The 22274-nt window shown below is 40.8% G+C and overlaps 2 protein-coding genes across 2 annotated transcripts; both read left to right on the forward strand.

Moving 5' to 3' along the window:
- The first annotated feature begins 576 nt into the window (after positions 1-576).
- apex2 (apurinic/apyrimidinic endodeoxyribonuclease 2) lies at positions 577-3724 on the forward strand. The gene is made up of 6 exons (XM_088407926.1): positions 577-784; positions 862-945; positions 1045-1225; positions 1313-1456; positions 1535-1604; positions 2804-3724. The coding sequence occupies exons 1-6, from the start codon at positions 670-672 to the stop codon at positions 3722-3724; spliced, it is 1515 nt and encodes a 504-aa protein (XP_088264052.1). The 5' UTR covers positions 577-669.
- Positions 3725-5048: 1324 nt separating this feature from the next.
- LOC148427211 (sodium-coupled neutral amino acid transporter 3-like) lies at positions 5049-22192 on the forward strand. The gene is made up of 16 exons (XM_088407701.1): positions 5049-6690; positions 10811-10900; positions 11909-11993; positions 12070-12185; positions 15490-15563; positions 16886-16978; positions 17055-17136; positions 17215-17297; positions 17459-17517; positions 17614-17751; positions 17855-17934; positions 18144-18244; positions 18356-18480; positions 19221-19365; positions 19433-19536; positions 19616-22192. The coding sequence occupies exons 2-16, from the start codon at positions 10860-10862 to the stop codon at positions 19721-19723; spliced, it is 1434 nt and encodes a 477-aa protein (XP_088263827.1). The 5' UTR covers positions 5049-6690; positions 10811-10859; the 3' UTR covers positions 19724-22192.
- The last annotated feature ends 82 nt before the right edge of the window (positions 22193-22274 follow it).

The raw sequence follows: 22274 nt of genomic DNA on the forward strand, positions 1-22274 counted from the left end.
CTATATACTAATTGACACTATAAAAACTCTTCATTACTAAAATGCCCTTAAATATACTGAAATACTTCCTAAAAATCATTCAAACACTCTTTAAAACATAAATTAACCCTTAGTGACCCAAATACTGTACAGTACTCTTAAGTATACTCAAATACTCCCTAAAATGTATCAAAACATATTTAAAAGGCAATAGACGACTTGACATTTGCATGACAACACATTGAAGGTGAAATCTGATTGAACAAAAATAACTCGCGCACACAAACACACAAACGACTGACATCCATACGACTAAGACAGACGCTATGAAATTAAAACTGAAGACAGCTTTAAGTAGCTTTTTTATTGCCTGCTTTTTTTTTTTTTTTTTTTGCTCGATTATGGGATGTAATCTGCTCGGGGAAGTGAACAAAATAAGAATTTCATCGTGTCGTTGTACTATGCATATGAAAATAAAACGCTTGAATCTTGGAGGTAAAGCTACCGCTAGAGGACGTCCGCGAACCCCCCAGTGGTAATTGTCCCACAATGTGCGAACGAAGAAATACACTTCCTCATGCGCACCCTCAACTTCCGCTGTACTTCCGGGTGTCCGCGTAAATGTTTCCCCATCTCAAATACAGTTTCCACTCCTTGTGAGCTTGGTACAAATGTTTAACATTTTGCATAATGAAGGTAGTCACCTGGAATATAAACGGTATACGGACATTCAGGTGTGGGATAAAAAAGACGCTCGATGCATTGGACGCGGATATCATTTGCGTGCAGGAGACCAAAGTGACAAGTAAGCAGAACAAGTAAGCAGACAGAACGCGGGCTTATTTAAAAGCATAAATGTAACTTTTTTTTTCTAACCTGAAGGAGACCTGCTCGATGAGAGGACTGCTATCGTTGATGGCTATAATTCCTATTTCAGCTTCAGTCGAGCACGCAGTGGCTATTCGGGTTTGTTATTAACCGTTTTGTGTGTCTTTTAATCATGCCAGCAATTGCTAAAGAAATAATCTGTTTTATTAGATGATCAAACCATGCAATGTCATACAGGTGTCGCCACTTATTGTAAGGACAGCGCCACACCTTTTGCTGCTGAGGAGGGTCTCACTGGTCTATTGGCCAACCATGCTGGGGCTGTGGGTTGCTATGGTAACCATTCCGAGTTTACAGATGAGGAGCTGCAGCTTTTGGACAATGAAGGGCGAGCCGTCGTCACGCAGCACAGAGTACAGTAAGAACATTCATTCAGTTACACTAACCAGATGTTTAAAAAAAAAAAGTCTGTGCTGTCTCTTACTGTTGTTCATTGTTCTGTCAGGTGTTTAGACAAGATCCAAACTCTAACTGTGATAAATGTCTACTGTCCGCGAGCTGATCCTGAAAAGCCAGAGCGAAAGCAGTTCAAACTGCAGTTCTACAAGTTGCTACAGCTTCGAGCTGAGGCTATGCTGAAAAATGGGAGGTGAGTTAAGGGCATCTTGCATTCGTTGACCTCAACTGGAACTAACAACACATTTCTCATTTCATTTTCTTTTTATAGCTCTGTCATCGTTTTAGGGGATATAAATACCTCTCATCGGCCAATAGACCACTGTGACCCCAGTGAAATTGTAAGTACGCGGTTTAAGTGAACATTATCTGCTCATACACTTTGTACTTATAAAGTGTTTGACATGAGAAAAAAAATCTCACTGCAAACCAAGAAACTAAAACACATAATAGTGAAGTAACTACTAGCTTCCTCTTAAAAAAGAAAGAAAGAAGATACACCTCCCTGGTTGTCCTAATGTTTTTTTTTTTTCATCAAAGATTGTCGTCAGTAATTGACTCCTCTCCCAATAAAACCTCTATCGACCATTTAACGCAGTAAAATGATTCTCTGCTAACTTAAAGCATACCTCAAATAAATGTTCCCTTTTGAAATGCATGTAATTGACAATCTGTTCCGACCTCCTGAAAAACCAAACAAACTTTCATAATTTTTAAATGAGAAAAATAGAGCTCTATGTATTACATCAATGTCAATTCTAAATAAAGTAATGACTTTAGTTAAATATACAAGTCCTTTTGATTTTTACGAGATGGCGATCAGGGGTCGCTATGAGACTGTACAGTCACAGATCTGCAAATCGAGAAGCCTATTGCAGTAAGCTCACTCATTTTTTTGCAGAGGATAAAGAATATGCGCCTATATATATTTTTTTGTCTACATGTGTTGGTGCACTCTCGTCAAAAAAGTGTTTTAAAAGTTAGTAACTGTTCACTGAAATCATGTAGTTAGTGAAATAATTATAAACAAACATGAACTTTTAATGCTGCAAATAACTAAATACAGTAAGCTTTCTTTTAGATATGACAGTAATTGTCAACTGCCAGCTGCAGTAAACAAGTTGAAGCCTCATATTTTTGATGTTTTTTTCCATTCTAGTAGAAATGGCTAATTGCCGATACCAAGTATCTGTATCTGTACTCGTGAATGGTGGCCAATACAGGTAGAAGCCCTTTTGTTGCCATTATATGATCGTGAACTAAAGACATATGTCTAACGAACACCATTAAGATGCAATTTTTGGAAGGAAATGTATAGCTATATCAAAAGTTAATTGAAAATTGCCATTCATTTAATGTAATCTTAAAGGAAAAAAGGGAACATACACAGTGAATCTTTGTTTGAATTTCTTTTATTTTAGCCGTCAAAAATACCAACGGTATCGGTTCTTGGTAACTATGACCGCTTAAGAGTTAGTACTGATATCGGCCTGAAAAACCTGGTATCTGGCAAATTGCTGCTGTTCATCTCATTGCGCAGGATGATTTTGAGGACAACCCCGGCAGGATGTGGCTCAACGGCTTTTTAAAGGACGGTAACACAGATTTCTCCCACCCTGGCAAGTTTGTGGACACATTTCGCAGTTTCCACCCCACTCGTGCCGGGGCCTTCACGTGCTGGTCCACTCTCACGGGGGCCCGCCGCACAAATTATGGCACGCGCATCGACTACATCTTGGCTGACCGTCAGCTTGCCGAGGAGCAATTTGTGGCGGCCGACATCACGCCGGAGGTGGAGGGCTCGGATCACTGCCCCGTGTGGGGGGCGCTCCGCTGCACCCTTCTGCCCAACCCTAAACCACCCCCTCTCGCTACTTGCCACCTGCCAGAGTTTACCGGCAAGCAGCAGAAGCTTTCACGCTTTTTGGTTAAGGTGGAGCAAAAGTCCTGTCGAACCGAGTCCGAGGAGGCGCTGCCCGGATCGCAGGAAGAAGCCGAAAGGAGGGAAAATCTAAATCTGACCGGCACAAAGAGAATCCTGAGGACAGAGACGAGCAAAAAGGCCAAAATGGCTAAGACTTCTTCAAAATCACAGGGCAACCTTCTTGCATTCTTCAAACCCCAAAACGAAAAAGCGCTTGGTTCCTTGCGGAATTCCCTCACCACGCCCTCAGAACCGCAGCTCCGCAGCGCCACCCAAGAACGGACCAAACAAGAAGAACATTTGAGAACACGCGCGTGCGACAAAGAAGCTTCTTCGGGCTTTTGGAAGACCGTTTTTCACGGGCCGCCCCCGCCGCCCGCCTGCAAGGTTCACGGTGAGCCCTGCGTGCTGCGCACCGTCAAGAAGGAGGGGCCCAACGTGGGCCGCCAATTCTTTGTGTGCGCCCGGCCTCAAGGGCATGCCGCCAACCCAGAGGCGCGCTGTAACTTCTTTGCCTGGGTTGACAGGGGCAAGTGACCCCCCCCCCCCCCCCCCCCCAAAAAAAAAAAAAAAAAATCACCACTTGTCTTATATTCAAATACTTTTTTTAGTCTGAATAAAATCATCTGAAAAAAATGACTAAAATGTCAATAAGTTTAACATCTCATTATTAATACACCCAGTCTGCTTGTGGTTACAAGTCACATTTTTGTTTAATTATTCCCTAGATTTATTCTCGTGTAGTTTAAATAAGCATATGAAAGGACAATAACTCTTTGGAGGGGCATAAAGATTTAAAATATTTTTATAAATAATCAAATATACAGTCACTACTTTGCAGATTTGGAACAGACATGAAATCCAAATCATTTGTGTCCATTATGTTTATTTTTGTCTCTGCAAGGCGGCAAAGTGATTGACAGATGACATCAATGGAAAGACCAGGATGTCCTCTAATGAGCACACTAGAACTTAGTAGGGTAGCAAGCGAAAGATAAACACCAAAAGCAAATGTCCATTACAGTGGACACTATCGAGGGACTACTGTACATCATTTGTGGCACCAGTCCTGGAACTTTTCTGACAGTCCTAGTACCTTGTGTTTGCCTCCAGGACTTCACTCTACCATATCAATATTTGGGAGACACAAGACAAATGTGTGCTGACACGAAGTCTAATTTTTTACAACTTTCCGGTGGTTAAAAAAAAAAAAAAGTCGTCTGACTTCCTGTTGACTTATAAAAGGGGAAGTCAACTCTAAAATGTTCTTTACAATACTTGATTGTAACATGGTCTAAACATTGTCTTGTTTAATGTTGTGGAATATGACATAAATAGCAAAGTGCCAGTTTTTATTTACCTCGGGGCAGCCATTTTGTCTTTTGCCGTCGACTGAAAATGACATCACAGTTGCTCTGAGGTTGAGTAACAAAAAAAATCACACCCCAGGTAGCAAACGTCTCGTGACCAAACGCCGAAAAAATGTGAGTTCTGAACAACTGATGCCATTTCTAGGTTACCGACAAAATGGCCGCCCTCCGAGATTGATAAAAACAGGTGGATTTCACCTTTTGATTACTATACCACAATACTCTTTTCTCAGCAGATAACACTTTTATACGCCACAAAGGATCTATTTTATTGCCCGTAAAAGGGACAGCGTGTGATTAAAGGAGGCAACAGAAGTCTAATTATAAGAGTGGACAATACACGTAGGCGCTTTAATGGACTTAATGTGGAAGCGGCAGTTCCAGTGAAGGATTAGTGGCATGCTGAGATAAAGAAAATGGGCGTTTCCTGGGCGGGCAACCAAAACCCCCTTGTCACAGTCGTTATCAGTCAACTGAAATCTCGCAGCCAGTGGAAAGCATTCTTGTTGTGTCACGTTCTCAAGTAGTGCCACATTTTTTTACATTAGAAAAATCTCACAGCAGGCTTCAGGATTGACAAACTGAAATAATGAAGAGCTGGAATTTTCTCACAAAATGTGTTTACTACATGGGATTGTCGTTTTATTTTTTTCAGGGTCAATATAAATTATTAGTAGTGGAGGACCAATGATTGGAGTTTATTTTTTCAAATGATTTTGTTGTAAAATTCTAACAAAAAGTTGAGGGCGTGCCTAGCCTCATCAGCACGATTTAGTTAAATGAAAAGCTAAACAAGCTTCCTTTCATTTTCTCCAGTACATCATAATTTCGAATGGTCAACTTTTGCTTTTTTTTTTTTTGTCAAATAAGATACAGTCTTGTTCGCAGGGTCAGTAAATTATCTTTCAAAGTTAGAGGGATACTCCGCTTGACCAAACCAAGAAACCAGGTGAGCCGTGATTGGTCGTTAGGCTTGAGCTTTTGTGAGGTCATTTTCAGCTGACAAGTGGAAAAATGTGTGTTTAAATGTATTATTATACATGAAAAATAGTTCATTCGATTATTTTTTACGCAAAATGTTATCTTTTTACTGATGAAAATTGCTAAATAAATGGAATATCCTTTTTAACAGAAAACGTAAGAAATAGTTCAAGTTAACAGTTACAAAGCGGGAGTCAGCCCCCAAATTTTCTTTGAGGTAAAATGTTCTTGTCTAAACACAATATTCTCACTATTATTGTGTTTGTAGAGACAGCGAAATGCACCCACGTTTTCTCGCCGTTTGCTGCTGACTGTAAATGACACCGTATGCGTTCGAGGCTCAGGTAACGACCAATCACAGCGCAGCTTGCAAATGTCACATGACCAACGGGTGAACTGTGATGGGTTGTTACCTGCGCCTCGAACACGTGATGTCATTTATAGTCGACGGTAAATAGATGTGTTTTGAAAAGTATTAATCGTACATGAAAAAATGTTTTGTAAACAAAGATGCATTTTTGGTAGAGGCTGTGAAATTGGCGGGTGTTTGGCCTCGCATTATTTTGTCAATTCTGCCGTTTCCGCCTTTCGTGTCTGGCTCGGGACTTGACATGACAACTCGTGTTTCCACTCGTAAGGCGCAATCACATGCCGGCGGCCTCGAAAAAGCACTTATCTACCTGATCTACTTAACCAATATAGCCCGGCTGTGACTTTCAGCCTCCGTGCGGATCCACTCGACTGACTGGCCTTTTGCCATTCCTCAGCGGCAGTGCGATCGGAATGTCATTTGCTCGGATGCATGTGACTTGAGTGATTCGCGTTGCCGTTTGGAGCCGCGGATCGTCTGCAAGACTACTGCATTTCGTACTGTTGTGAATGTGGGAAGGAGCTGCTCGTCCCTGCACGAGAGTAAAGGGTTAACAGTGGGTCTTCCCCTTCCCCGTCTTCGCTCCCTCCCCCAGTCGATAATCTCTCCCTCCCTCCTCCCAACGGAGGAGTTCTGGAGCTGGTAATTAGACCCTGCGAAAAGTGTGAGAACTGAGTGAAGGAGCGAACGGATTGTTTTCAGAGCATTCCTCGGATTGATCATTTATTTATTTATTTATTTATTTTGTGAAAAGAAGTCCTGCCGCACTATTTGGCGCCCGGGTGAGTAGTGCCTTTTGGCGGGAGAAGTGTGCGTGTGTTGTATATTTTGAAAAAAGGGAGTGGAGCCACTAACTGTCAATAGTGAGCCGCTCTTGCATCAGACAGTACCATGTGGTAAGCGATGCTGGACGCGGACAACTTGGCAAAATCGCAGGAGTTCACTATTACATTAAAACAAATATATATCTTGAATTCAGGTCAAGAACTCATGTGTCAAATTGTTATGAATGTCATATTTGTGTCCATATGTATGGCTCTTAGTTTTACAAATGATGAAGCAAAGGGTTGAAAATGGCATTCCTATCATTTTCGGGGTCTTCTGAAAAGTGCTGATTCTGTAGATGCGAGTATTGTATCATGTATCTTGTCTGTCAAAATGTTAACAATAAAGTTATTAAGCCTAAAAATACATTTCACCGCTTAACTATTGTCCATGTGGTGAGTTTTAATTTATATATTTTTTTTAATCGCCTCTTGATATATCCACCTGAGATCCAGCCCATTGATTTGTCTCTACTCTTGTGTCCGTTGTGTCCCACCAAAACACCAAAGTTACTTGCACCCCACACAGACACATGAAACCTTTTAGGAAAGCCAGGAAACACCTTAAGTATGATCGCTCAAATGAGTCCAAAGCTATTGACAGAAAACAAATGTCCACTATTGTGGACATAATTGAATACGCTTGCGCTCAGGAGGATAGATGACGACGCGACTTGTTGAAAGGCCAGGACGACCTCTTCTGAGCACATCAGGACTTTGTAGGGTAGCTCCAAGGAGTCCACAGATCCATCCATCCGTTTCCTGTGGCCGCTTATACTCATAACCCTAACCCGGCTGGTGCCTATCCCAGTTGTATTTGGGCAGTGGGCGTGGTGTACCACGCATCCTGAAGTGCTTGCCAGCCTGCAGGGCACACAGAGACAAACAAGCATTCACCCCTAAAGACAATTTAGCATGTCTAATAAACCTGCCGTGCATGTTTTTGGAATGTGGGAGGCAGCTGGCATGCCCAAAGAGAACCCACGCAGGCTTGGGGAGAGCGTGCAAACTCCACATAGAAAGGCCGGACCGAGGTGGATTGGAGCTCAGTTCTCAGGTGGTAGAGTGGTCGTCTCCCATCCGAGAGGCTGTGGGTTTGATACCCCGACCAGCAAGACCGTGTCAAAGTGTCCTTGAGCAAGACACCGAACCCCCAGTTGCTCCTGATGCTGCGTCATCAGTAGGTAAATGACTAGTTAGTGTAAAGCGCTTTGAGTACCCAAGGTAGAAAAGCCCTATATAAGTGGAAGTCCATTTACTTGAACATCGAGGCGAACGTGCTAACCAATGCGCCGCCAAGTCCAAAGATATTGACCAAAAATAAATGTCCACCGCAGTGGGCACAAGTGAATAAGCTGCCCCTTAGGAGGATTTATGAAGCTACTAACTGTTGGAAAGGCAAGGGGTCCTGCAAGGGTTGATCATTTGTTTTGCATGGTGAAAAAGCAACTGTAATACGTGGATTCCACAAAAATATTCAGTTGACTGTACTCTTTTGAAGGATGTCATGAATGGGATATTTACTACGGAGAAGCTGAAATTCTAAGCATTTAGACAGTTGGAAAAGAAAATTGATAGCTAAATGAATGGATTATCAAAAGTGATTGATAATCACATAATCGTAGCGCTTAATCGTTATTTGTTTGATTTAATTTTTTACCCAACTGGGTAAACATAAAACTAATTTTGTAAAAGACGTTTTCAATATCATTTACATGTTGTTCACGATAGTCTTCTTTTTGGCTTGGATTTTAATAATTGACACACATTTTTCCTGTTATTTGGGAGGGGGTCATGATATTGCAGTCACTATAACATAGTCAAATATTTAAAAAATATTTGACTACATTTGAACTACAGGCTTGACCTTTGTCATGAAAAGTGTTCCTGATGTGCTTTCAGTTCCTCTGAGGGCAAATAAAATAACTTAGAAGCAAGTTGCGTTTTCGCCAAAGGCAAGCGAGAGGTCGCTAAGCACGCTAATCGCTAATGTGAAATGCTTTGTCGGGAAAGAACCATAATAAGTGCTCAGGTGTACAGTAGACTTTCCGCAGAAGTCTGGGTAGAAGCACATTCGAGCGGAGAGCCAGCAGCTATGAACAGAAAATTGGTATCACGATCCATATGTACCTAGATGACATTAGCAAGTTCGGACAGGCAGCAGACATGGCGTCGGCCATGTTGGAAAGGTCAAACTAAATGTAGTTTATTTTTGTATTATTTTACACCACAGAGTACAGTTTGGGTTTACTTATTTATTATTATTAAGATTATGATCATTTTCAATGATTTAGCTGTGTTCAGGGACTGTTATGATTAAATGGATTTAGTGACAAACAAAAATGTAAAAGTTGAATGAGAAAAAGCATAGAAAAGAATGGGTCTGAGTCTTTTTTACAGGAAATATTTACCTTTTCACCTTTGAATACACACTCAAATCCAAGACCAAAAAGTTCATTTATCACCATGATATGACTTTCATCTATTTTGCCAAACCCTCAGTCTCTGGTGGAAGCACAACAGCAAACATTTTTTGGGGGGAAAAAAAAAAATCATGTTTTAATTGAAAATGTATTTTTTTTCATACACTGTTACGCATAATTGCATATTTATACATTATGGCAAGAAGTCATGTTGTCTTGCTTTGAAAAAAAATAAAAACAGGACTTCCCCCTTACCAAATCTCTTTACTGCCCTTGCTTTATTAGAGAAACAGCTTTTAATATTTTTATGTTTTAAAGTTTTTGCATGTACATTGTGGAAAAAAAAAATCGCATCCAAAAAAAGTGAAAAGCCGGCGGCATGAATTTGGTGGTAACAAACCTGTGGCTTCCATGTCTTGAACGTACGGAGAGAAAATGTGGATGTCATGATTCAACTCGGAAGAGTATGCAAAGTACCAAAAAGAGTTGATTACGCAAGTAAAGATCTAAAATAAGAGCACACACAAGAAGCCTTTCAGCTCACGGGCCCACTTTGAGGTTCTTTCAACGTCAGCAGTTGAGAGAAAGAAAAAAAAAAAAGACCGTGGAATGTCACACAATCTGGTATCAGTGTGTCCTTTGGGGTCACATGCGAGAATCCCGAGGGAAAGGCCTCGTACGCTTACGGTATCTCATGACTCGGATGCACATGTGCAGACTTGCACTTTTTTTTTTCATTTCGAGTCCTCGCACCGCGTTTGCCATTCGTGCCGGCGGCTCAGTCACCTCATCTGCCTGCGGCGTGTTTGTGTGTCTCGAGACTTCTCAATTCAAGTCACGTTATTTATTTATTTATTTATGTGCACATTGCTTGCTATTTGCTCTGGTGTCTATCGCCGTTGATTTGCTGCACACCGCACAAGTCCACACGCGCCCTGTTCAAATATCTGTTTTTATTAATTCAAGTGAAAAAAAAAACATTTTATTACTTAAAAAAATCATGAATGGAATAATGTGGTTTGAAAAGTCTCTTACAACCGTAGATGTGGAAGACTTAACCAGTCACGTTGCGACTACCATATTGTGGCCAAAATGTTGCAGCGTCATACTGTGGGGTTCTTCTGACAAAAAATGAGATAGGTTCATTCATTGATTTCTTCATTCATTCAAGCATTTATTTCAAATTGACTGTAGAAAATGCAAAATATAAACTTAGCAAGATTCAGCTCATGGCTTGATCTGTAATGGCTGAATAAAAGGGCAAATATTTGAATTTATTCCCAAAGTGAAAGTACATTTTTACATTTTTTTTAATTCATCACGAGCATGAAGGACCACATGATCAAAAATGATGATCAATTTATGAGAAAACGTTGAGTCGTTCATTGTTCCGCCTGTAACACATGATTGCAAATTATTGTGTGTGCTCAAATATGTCAGCAGTGTGTTGAGAAAAGGCAACATTGGAAACTACTTTTCCTCACCAAAAATGAACAATATACAGTAAGCTAAATCATGAGGCACGTTGGAAGGATATTTAGTTCCCAGCTGAATTTAGTCGTGCATAGATGATGGCTGATAATCTTTATGCTCTTACAGCTAATGTCCTAAATTAAACATCTGCCCCCCCCCCATCCCCTCACCCCCACTTCCAGCTTGAAGAGGATTTAATCAGACCAGCAAATCCAGTTTGACCGTATCAGAATGGAGCTCCAGAAAATGAACGGGCACAGTCGAGAAGACGGGTGAGATAAAGAGATGAAGAAAACGCACATCAAGAACGAAACTGAATTGGGCAGCTTTGTGTAATGTTGAAACATAATGAAACCAAAGGCAGATTTTTTTCTCCAGATACCACTCATGTTTTTATAGGCTCCTCTACAACAAGTTTTTGTCTCACACCCACTTCTGCTTATCTTGACTAGAAAATTAAATCCAAACGGACACACTTTTGTGTCATGAAACAACAATAATCATTATTTGTAGGCAAGGGTGCTGATGACCGGATAATTGGAGCAAATATTGATTTTCACTGGAACGAACCATTTAGCAGCCAAAATTTTAAGAATAATATTAACGGTTCTTTTACATCAGAATTCTCTGCATAAAGTCAGATTTGTCACTTTATAGTTAAAGTAATGAGAACAAAGACGAAGACCTCTGACTTTATAGTGAGAAATCTGACTTTATTTTCAGAATCTGAATTTAAAGTCATAATTCCGACTTGAACCCTTTTGCAGTATTTTGACAACTTTTGGGTCATTTTTCTTCGTTTCAATCTGGCAGTATTTTAGCCAATAGACTCCAGGTAGTGTGGTAGTGCCATGTTGTCACTACCTAGGTGAAATTTCAGCTCCCTAGTGTCTTCTTTCAATGCTTTTCCTTTGATGCAAAGATTAAATGATTGGGCAAAATACCGCACAAAGGGGAAACTCGGAATTCTGACTTGGTTCTCAATTGTGAATACAAAGTGAGAAGTTTGCCTTTAAAGTCAATATCCACCTGAATTTGAACATTCTGATTGATGAATGATAAAACACAAAACAAAAGAGAATTCGAACGGAGGCAACCGGATGCCACTGCTGTTTCGTCAGATTAGCACGTCTGAGGGTTTACGCTGATGTAGAGGGGAAGATGTCACTCCAAGTCAAACATCAAATCATTGATAAGGGTCGTAAAGACGTTCCATGCGTCGGCTGACAGGCTGTGGTTTGTTGACTTTATGTCCGCCATGTGGTTTATTTACATTGCAGCTTTGATGGGCTGGATTCCATGGCCGAACATGAGGAATTTCTCCCACATAAAGCTGGCGCGAAAAAAGAAACCCACTTCACAGACGTGAGTTGTTTTTATTTCCTACTCCCTCACTCCACGTGCTCATTCACTCAATCATCTGGCTTTTTGTCCGCTGCAGTTCGAAGGGAAAACTTCCTTTGGGATGTCCATTTTCAACCTGAGCAACGCCATCATGGGCAGCGGGATTCTGGGATTGGCCTTTGCCATGTCCAACACAGGAATCCTTCTTTTTATGTGAGTTTGGACAGCGGCTGAGCAATTTCTCAGATTTTCGTTTCTTATGCTACACATCGGCCACGCTTGCGGAGTTCGTCAACCGCCGCCTTTCTTTTGCTCATTTGCTCACTCGCATCAAATTCAAGATTCAAGAGTTTTATTGTCATATGCTCAGTAATACCACATCGCCTATTGGAAGTCAGATCAAAAGACACCTTCAAATTAAAATAAACAGGTATAACTGGATTATCTTTCAACATTCTCTTCACTTATTCCATTCCGTCCTCTACTCAGGAAACCAAACCCCTTCTCTAATTGGTTGACAAGTTTCAGTTTATACTATCCAGCCATGTTTCGAGCAGGCCAAATTACCCAGATGGCAAATGGTCAAAATTAGCGTCTTGTTACAAACGCTGACAAATCCCCACAAACTTAACACGCGCCGGTGAAAGAATATTGGTGAGGAAAGAAGTGTGGGAAACAGAATGTTGGGGTTTTTTTGGGAGGGGGGGTGAATTTTGTTGTTGTGGGTAGAACAAATGAAGTAGCAAAAATTGGTCATTAGAAAAAAATGGTAAGCAAACAGCCATGGCGGTTTTAGGGTGCGAGTTCAGGCCTTACGGTGTCCATTCGTAACTTTGCTAATGACACACGGCTTGAGTTCATGCATGTACCACAGGTGTGTTCACTCAACCTCATCAAAAAGTCACCATTTCCATAGAATGTGGTGTAACAGATTCTGCAGAATTTATTGTACAGTGGAGCCCCGCTTTACGACGTCCCTGCCTTAAGAGTTTTTACACCTTATGACGTAGTCCGCTCCGGTTTTTTGTCCCCACTTTACGCCATTTCTTTCGCCTTACGACGCATTCATTATGGCAGTCAGTGTGCGCAAGACAGCCAACATGGCGGTCAGTATGCGCTCATACGTCTTTACACGCGTCCCCGCTCATGTCACTACAATGTTGGTCTACTATTGGTCGACGTCACGGGGTCACGAAGACGCTGGTCTGTTATTGGTTGCAGCACGGGGTCACAAAGATGCCTAAAGACTTGATCTCGTTTGAGAGTATTTTCAATATGGTACTTATTATGCATTTTAGTGATTAATTCAAATTTGAATTGGTTAGCCATGGGTCCCAAGATTGCTATTGATGTTAAAGAGAGAATTTAGACGATGGAGATAATCAAGAAATACTAAGAAGGCTAAGCTAGCCTAGCCTAGGCTACCCTCACTCGGGAATACGGCCATAACAAGCGTCACTCAAAGGTAAATAAATCCTTTCCATATCTTTTATTTATGATGTTGTTTAATTGTAGACAGGTATATATATGTAGCACTTTGTATACTATTTTGATACCAATGTATATACAATTTTGATGTTTACCTGGGATCTTACACACATTAACTAATTAACATAGGATTGCCCGCCATACGGCAAATTCGCGTCACGGTCCCAAATGCAGAACGGATTAATCTTGTAAACTGAGGGCCTACTGTAGTTTCATCTGGCAACAATTTAAATGAACAATAAGCTACAATTGATACCCGCTTACACACAAACACTCACACACACTCACACACAAAGCTTCCCTAAACCAGATTTAAGAAGTTAAATATAGTCTGCAGTGATCAGACTCAAGACACGCCTACATGGATCAGTGGTGTGCGTGCCTCCATGTTGAGGAGGGAGAGAAGAAAGGAGAGTTATTCAAAGGGGACGCACAGGACACTTGTCAAGCTTTTCACTTCCATAACACATCTTCACACACATGTTTGGGAAATTTTGCTACGGCCCGTTGAAAGCAAGAAGGTATGTTAGTGCAAACACAACGCTGCTCTTAAGTCAAGCAGGCTGGCAGCATTAAGCTTTGTGTAGTTTTCTTTCAGCCTGGGTCAAGGAAGAGGGAATTATGAACAGACCCAAATAATAGTCAATGTTAGCTTCAAACCTACACATTTCTGCTTGAAAACAAACAAACACAACTGAAAAAGCCCACGAGAACATCTTAACTTTATTTGGGGTTAATTGAAATGGTGGCAGGTGTGCGCTGTCCGCCATTTAGAGTGAGTCAGAGCTGTGGGCGGCAACCCAAAATATTGAGAGACATATTAAAGGAAAAAATCCTATCTGTCTGGAGCTGCAAAATAATTCAAACCCTCCTATAAGACAAGACATGTTACAAGTATTTTTATCAGGCTTATAAGCCAACTATCAAAATGACTAATGACAATAATTAACCTTCATGATCAAATATTTATTTTACCTGCAGCGCGTGCATCCTAGAGAGAATGACGCACGACGTGACTAACGTGCTGTACAATGGTGCTTTAAACTGAACTTTCAATCCGATATTTACCTATTATGTTTAATTGCATTGATGATATGGAAATACAATGAAGAAATCAGATTTTGTTGTCATTTTTATTTTGAGGATTTCGAAAAACAAAATGGAGCACCTTTTTCGGACCTGAGCAATATAACAAAAATCTTTAACTCACCCCACAGGCACGACAAACATGTGGTTTTCTTTTATGGGTTCAATGAAGTTTCAGAGTATTTTTTACACCCGTAAAAGAAAACCAGTTCGGGAGAGTTACAGGTATAGTGAAAACTCATTGTCTGCTGCAGTATGTCAGAGAATTAAAGTGGCTTGCAATCATGAGATGTCCTTTTTGTGTCTGTTTTTTTCATATAACAACATGAATTGACTTTCCAAAGCTGGAAATGCACACGTGAAAAATAAAGCAAGCACACATCTCCAAAATACTATGAGACCATGTACACAAAAACCAATGAAATCAAATGCTTCACCAAATAAACTATTGTGAGAAATAATTATACACAAACGTGGGTATAATTATACACAAACGTGGGTATGCAAATGACTATTTTGGCCTGCCAAGAAATAGAATAGAGTTAACGATATAATGAATTAATTTAACCTTTGAACTCCGCGCAATCATGCATACATTTACTATGTTACATTATGAATATATACTGACAGAAATCAGAAATTACTTTATAAAAACAGCCAATTTGTTACTAAATATACGCCTACGACAGGCTTGTGTTCTTACCCGTTTAATGTGACTTCTGTTTTCGGACATCATTGGACAGTTTCTCATCTATCGGGCACGGCATGGCATATGTTTTTGTTGTAGAGCACTTCCCAAAATTAGTTGAATCCTCGGTTCTCCTCAGCTTTGTTTCTCTTTTTCCCCTTTGGCCAATGGAATTTTTAAATAATCGCTAGTTGCAGCCCTCGTCGTAACTGAATGTTTCATCAAATGAAATGCATCTGCTTAATTGTGTTTCAGAATTCTGCTGGTGTTCATCGCTGTTTTATCCGCGTATTCAATCCACCTACTGCTGAGAAGTGCGGGAGTCGTTGGTAAGAGGAGTTATGCTCGAGAAATACAATGCTACGTTAACACCAAGGGTCCGAATGAAAAGTGATAAAGTGATATTTAGTCTTTTTCCACTGTAATAGGTAAATCTGATGACTACATTATTTTTCATGAACACTTAATGCCTTTAAAAATCCTACTAGCCACTTGCAGTCGACTGTAAATAACGACCGATAACAGCTCACCTGTTCTCTGAATTTGGTCATGTGACCTTTGCAAGTTGCGCCATGAAATGTCATAAGCTGAGTCTTGAAAACGTGATGTAATTTTCATGGAGAAGAAGATATTCTTTCTTCTCTGTTTCGGAACAGCATTTTCATTCATAATGTCCTGATAGATAAAAATGATTTCATTACAGCGGCAAATAATGTGAATGGCAAATGTTAATTCCACCAATTAAATATGCCGATCTTTGGCATGTTTAAGCACATCGACATCGGCCATTTTTAGAAATTTGATGGCTGATAATCTTTTTACTACTGTGTTAACTTCGGAGAGCATTTTTTTTTTACATATTCAGTCAACTGAGCCTGGAAACATGGAACTTTTTGTTTTAATTTAAATTCAAAATAAAAATAAGTGAAATTCTAACATTCCTGTTTTTGGTTTTCGAAACGGAAAACGAGAGATAAATTTCATTTTCCCTGAATGCTTTGCTCAAATTTTACAACAAAGTTGTGTGTCCATTTACAACTAGGAAATATGTTGTCTAAATATTATTTTAGAAATAAATAGATCAATATTATGACAATATAAAAAGTTTTTCAGCATGGATATGCTCAAAGACATCAATAAAGTTAAGTTTTTGTTTTTGTTTTTCACTAATAACCTCCTGAGACCCAGCCAATTTATTTTAGTCCACTGTTGTGTCTCTGCAAGACAGCAAAGTTAATTGCATCTCAGTTAAACACATTAGACATGTATGGAAAGGCCAGGTTGTCCACCACAGAGCACACTAGGACTTAGTAGGGTAGCGCCAATGACCAAAAACAAATGTCCCCTACATTGGATACAAATAAATTGGCCGAGTCTCAGGAGGGTATTTTCCCTTTTATTGAAAATGAATATCGGGTCCAAATGTCTGCTATCGGCCTACTTGGATGCTAATAATCAATGAAATGGCAAATTTAGTCTATCTCTAGCATAGAGATTTTTTTTTTGGGGGGGGGGGGGCATGGGGCTAAATTGCAGCAACTAACTTTAGCAAAAGAAAAAAAAAAGTAGGTTTTTGCATGTCGCCCTTGGACAAAATTTGCACATCCCTCCAAGTGGTGTGACAACCTGACGAAGGTTTGAATCTTTTCAGGCATCCGAGCATATGAGCAGCTTGGGAACAGAGCTTTTGGCCCACCTGGAAAAATTCTGGCAGGGAGCATTATCACAGTACACAACATTGGAGGTACAATGAAATTATTTATCATCTTAAGCTATGACAATGAAAGGCTTGTAACTGAGCATTTTTTGGTTTTTCTCAGCAATGTCCAGCTATTTGTTCATTGTCAAGTCAGAACTGCCGCTGGTGATTCAGGCTTTTCTTGGCAAACATGAAAACACGGGGTGAGTGTCAACATGGTCGTTTGACTTCATTGACAGCTCGATAGATTAGTGTCCTGATTTTTATTTGTATGGTCTCAGAGAGTGGTTCTTGAATGGAAACTACTTGATCATCATTGTTAGCGCTGCCATCATCCTTCCTCTTGCACTCATGAAACAGCTTGGTACGATTTCACTTCCTGTCGTCATACCCGCCCTTTCACTTTCTCACTCATACATTTGTGACCAGAACTTGCACTGGCGTGAAAAAGGATTTAGAATTTCTTCACGCTCATCATCAATAATTCATGGACTTCACTGTAATTCGTGTGTTGTTCCACTTCAGGTTATCTGGGATTTACGAGTGGCTTCTCCCTTTCCTGCATGGTGTTTTTCCTCATTTCGGTGAGTGTGTTAAAAACGAGCGGCGGATATCGTTTCATTCCAAATGCAGCATATCCCACACCGCGTTTGGTTGTGCGCCCATAATTCCCCTTCCAGGTAATCTATAAGAAATTCAACATCGCTTGTCCGCTGGAGGACGGTGAGCACAACATGACCGTCATTGCTGACAACTACACGATCGCAGAAGTTGAGGAAGGCTTTTGTGATGCAAAGCTTTTCACCATGAACTCACAGGTGACAATAAAATGTCTTTTTAATCGCGATCTTCCTCCAAGTTTGCGTTTTCCAATCAGATCACCTGATTGCGTGACTAACCCTTGCCATGATTGGCTCTCAGACGGCTTACACCATCCCCATTCTGGCGTTTGCGTTCGTTTGCCATCCTGAGGTGCTGCCGATCTACACGGAGCTACGAGAGTACGTTTATTTTTTCATTCGTTAAAACAAAAATGAGGGGTGATTACGTTCACAATGTTAATTTGAGTATAGCACATAAAACGTGCAAATTTAGGTATGATACTGTTATTGATGTCTCTTATAACTGCTATACTATGATAAAACTATTATGTACTAAAAAAATGATCAACACGAAACAAGTTTGCTTAATACCGTTTTCTTGCCTCTAGTGCCACCAAGAAGCGTATGCAGAATGTGGCCAACATTTCTATCTTGGCCATGTTCATTATGTACCTGCTGACGGCACTTTTTGGTTATCTCACCTTCTTCGGTAAGACTCAAAGATCACCTTGTTCTTATGAATGAGGCTCCTTTTAAAACTGCATATCTATTTTGCAAGACTGCGCAGGACGTCGAAGCTTGTTTGCTTTCCTCTCGGTAGGTGCCGTGGAGTCTGAACTGTTGCATACCTACAGCCGTGTGGACCCCCTGGACGTGCTGATCCTTTGTGTGCGCCTGGCCGTGCTAGTGGCTGTCACGCTGACTGTGCCTGTGGTGCTCTTCCCGGTGAGACTGGAAAAATATTACTAAATAAAACTTAAAATATTCAAAATACTGTATTACTCAATCTAACATCCTAAATTATTTGTGCAGTGGTCGCCCTCTTCACCCCAAGGACTAGTCTAGATTTTAGTACCGTATTTCTCCGAGTACAAGTCGACCTCGATTATAAGTTGACCCCCCCTCCTTTTTTTTTTTTTTAACTTCGGTTTGGGTGAATTTTACTGAAACACCAAAATAAGTCCACCCCTGACTTTAGTGGTTACATAGATCATGGCTGTCCAATTAAAACACATTGTGTGTATTATTAAAATGACAAAACTACAGTACTTTTAGTGGCATTTCTACATCGTATAACATACCGTTGCGGTTATGGTAGGGGCACGTAAACGAAACTAGACTGTGAGGCAATGTACGCGTGCGTGTAGACGCAAATGCTGAACCCAATGTTGCAACAATAAAATGATTTAAAGTTTCAATGCTTTATTTTTTTGACACTGCTGAATATCAGTTTGTCTAAAAGCTCAAAGTCATCATCGTTTGATCAAACATGCGCGTTACTCTTCCATCTTCGGAGCAGTCAAATTTGTTTGAAATGGAGGTCTTCAGAGATGATTTGCTGATCATCTTATTTGGGATATTATCCCAAGTTTTCTTGGCTAGTGGGTCCCAAGCCATTGCCTGTCTTGCCTAATGGGACGCTACACCTCATGACATCCTCTGCCTTTCTCTTCATGCCGCTGTAGATCCGCCGGGCCATACTCCAGATCTTGTGTCCTGACAAGCCTTTCCACTGGGCAAGGCACATATCCATTGCTTTGTTCCTCCTGGTTTTGGTCAACCTGCTGGTCATTTTCGTGCCTTCCATTCGTGACATCTTTGGACTGATCGGTATGTGTTTCGGCGCCAATTTTAGCACGGCAGCTTCACCGAGCTGCCTCTCCTATTTCCTCCGCAGGAGCCACGTCGGCCCCTAGCCTCATCTTCATCCTGCCTGGAATATTCTACATCCGAATCGTTCCAGCAGAGCAAGAACCTTTTCTGTCCAGACCCAAAATTCAGGTAGCGCTGTTCGCCGTCATTCCACGGAGTGTTGCGTTGCTCGTCGGCTCATTTCACGCAGCGACTTTGTGTCCTTTAGGCTGCGTGCTTTGCTGCTCTGGGATTCGTCTTCATGGTCGTGAGTTTGTCATTTATCTGCGTGGACTGGGTGAGCGGCGAGAACAGAAGCGGCGGCGGCGGACATTAGTTGCTCCGAAAGGACAACACAATGTAAACTGAAGCCCCTCCCCCGTCAACAAATATATCGTTCTCCAGCAGCCATTCAGTCCATGCTGACCTTGAAAGAAAAACTAAAATTAACAAAAGAATGTGACACCTGAAAGGCCCCGCGATGGAGGAGAGCGAGCACGGGCTTGTCTCGTGACTAAATTCACCCTTTGCTACGACTCCTTTTGGAATCTCGCAAAGGGAGCTAAGAAAGAAATAGCTACAGCATGACTCACATGTGTAGCCCATGGAAAGCATGGATACACAAGTTCTGTGGAAAAGCAATGTCAGTGCCGGTGTTCTCTTCATCGACTTCCCACCACCCCGACAATACACTGTGGTGCCTTGAGGTACGTGTGACCTGACTCGGATCTCACAGCTGTTTAATGTCACTCATATTTCCGATCAGCTGAAAATGATGCGATTGGGCTCGATTTCCAATCCCATACTTTTGAGAAATTCAAGTTTGAAGACAACATGTGGGGCATCATGTGTAGATGGATATTACAATCCTACAAGCATATATTCTTTATCATCTGCAAAAAAAAGAGTGACTCACATTATGGCAGCCTATTGAGTCACAGTAGTTGTGAATCAATTCTCCCACAAGGAGCAGCACAGTGAATTGGATTGCAACATGAAATCATGATGCACAAACTAATTCATTTTTTTATCTATTTTCCTCGACATTTTAACCCTGCGTTGGGGTCTTCAAACATGGTTGGTCATACCAATGCAAAAAACGTTTATAGGGTTAATCATACAACTAGTTTAATGAGTCAGGAAAATACGAAGAGAGAGAGACCTAAATTGTAATATCGTCGTAATATTGTAATATTATCGTCATATTTTCCGTATTACCACTAGGGAGCAATAAAGCATAAATGGCATCTCCAGTCATTTCAATGAGGAAAGATTATTTGAATGGGATCTTGGGCACAAATGAAATCGTTATTTCAAGGCCAGAAATGAAAAACCCTGCCACAATTTGACTTCAGCCACAGATGCTTTTTACCTGCATCTCTCACACGTGTGGCTACAACTAATGTAACTTTCTGGACCTGGATTTGCCACCTCTGATCTCAAGGCACCACTGTGAAGTCAGCAGTGTAGCAAATTATTCCCATGTCATCACAAATTAATTCCAACAAATTCCATTTGCATGCGATTCCATTTCAGATTTTGGTTCCTTGATGGTGAGTTTTTGCTTTGTTGAATGTCACCTAAAATGTCCGTCAAGGGTTGGTGCCACGCTGAGGTTTTTGTTTGTTTGTTTGTTTGTTTTTTTAAACAAAAATACAGGTTTTTGTTTTGTTTTTAACTCGTCATGTGAAATTTTAGTAACCTACTCTGACAGTTTGTGGAGGTCAGGAAATTGTGTAGAAAAAAAAAAATGATGCAACCAAAAATGATGCAATCTGTGGGTTTTTGCTGCTATAAAAGAAGGTCGATTGTATCGGTTGTTGCAAAGCAAAGAATGAATGCAGTTACTGTATCATGTTTAACCAAAGACTCGTAGGGGTGTCAAACTCATTTCAAGTCACAGACCACATTCCACCCCAGATCACTTACCCTCAAGTGAGCCTGACCTCTTTGTTTATATGCGACCTAATAAGCCATAAATAAGAACTATACCAAAGCTTCCCCAACTTTTAAGATCAATAATCACAGGCGCATTTTCAAAAATGTTCACATGTACCGGAGGCTCGTTGGCCCAGTGGTTAGCACGTCCACCTCAAATCCACTGGTCCCAGTCTTCCTGTGTGATCTTTCCATGTTCTCCCCGAGCCCACGTGGTATAGTCATAATTTTTTTTTTTAGATTTCATGAGATTGATTACAATTTTCTACTCTTTTCATTTGTAGCTTCAATTTTGTGATTGCAAAACTGGTCCAAGAGATGTAGTGTGTTAGTGAGAGTGCGAGAAAAGGAGACATGTAAACATTTAATCTCGTGATATGAATTATTTTAAACGTACATAAATGTCCACAATCTTGACAACATGAACTGACTCATCACCATAGAAACTTAAGTGGAAACTTATTAGAAAGAGGGTTCAGCTGTCCACCTGGCTGCCCTGTAAATATGTGCATGGGTCATATTCATATAATTCACATGTTGGTGGGACTTGGGGGGCATTGGTGCCACCTCCACTTGTTACTTTTATTGGAAGAATTGCCCTGAATGTATTTTCCCCATTGTCTTGCTTGGACTACCTGATGGGCCAGTTCTGGCCCCCGGGCCTAGGTTTGACACCCCTGCTACAACGGTAACAGCTAGGAAGCTCAACCCGTTTGTTACGAGAACCCTTTCATCATGACAATCAATGGTGTATGTGAATATTAAATTAAGTATGTAAATGTTGACTAAAAGCTCTGTTGAATTTGTTTGTCCTGTACAGTTTTAAATTAACTTGAATTATCTGTCAATAAAGTATGTCTCATTTGTACCCGGCGCCTTCTGAGCTCTGAGAATAGAAAAGAGTGGTCACAAAAATGGAAGTAGCATTTTTTGGAGAGAAAACAAGTGGG

This window comes from Hippichthys cyanospilos, chromosome 2, assembly GCF_059441005.1.
Source record: "Hippichthys cyanospilos isolate Australia breed blue-spotted pipefish chromosome 2, RoL_Hcya_1.0, whole genome shotgun sequence".
In the NCBI taxonomy this organism is placed as follows: domain Eukaryota; kingdom Metazoa; phylum Chordata; class Actinopteri; order Syngnathiformes; family Syngnathidae; genus Hippichthys; species Hippichthys cyanospilos.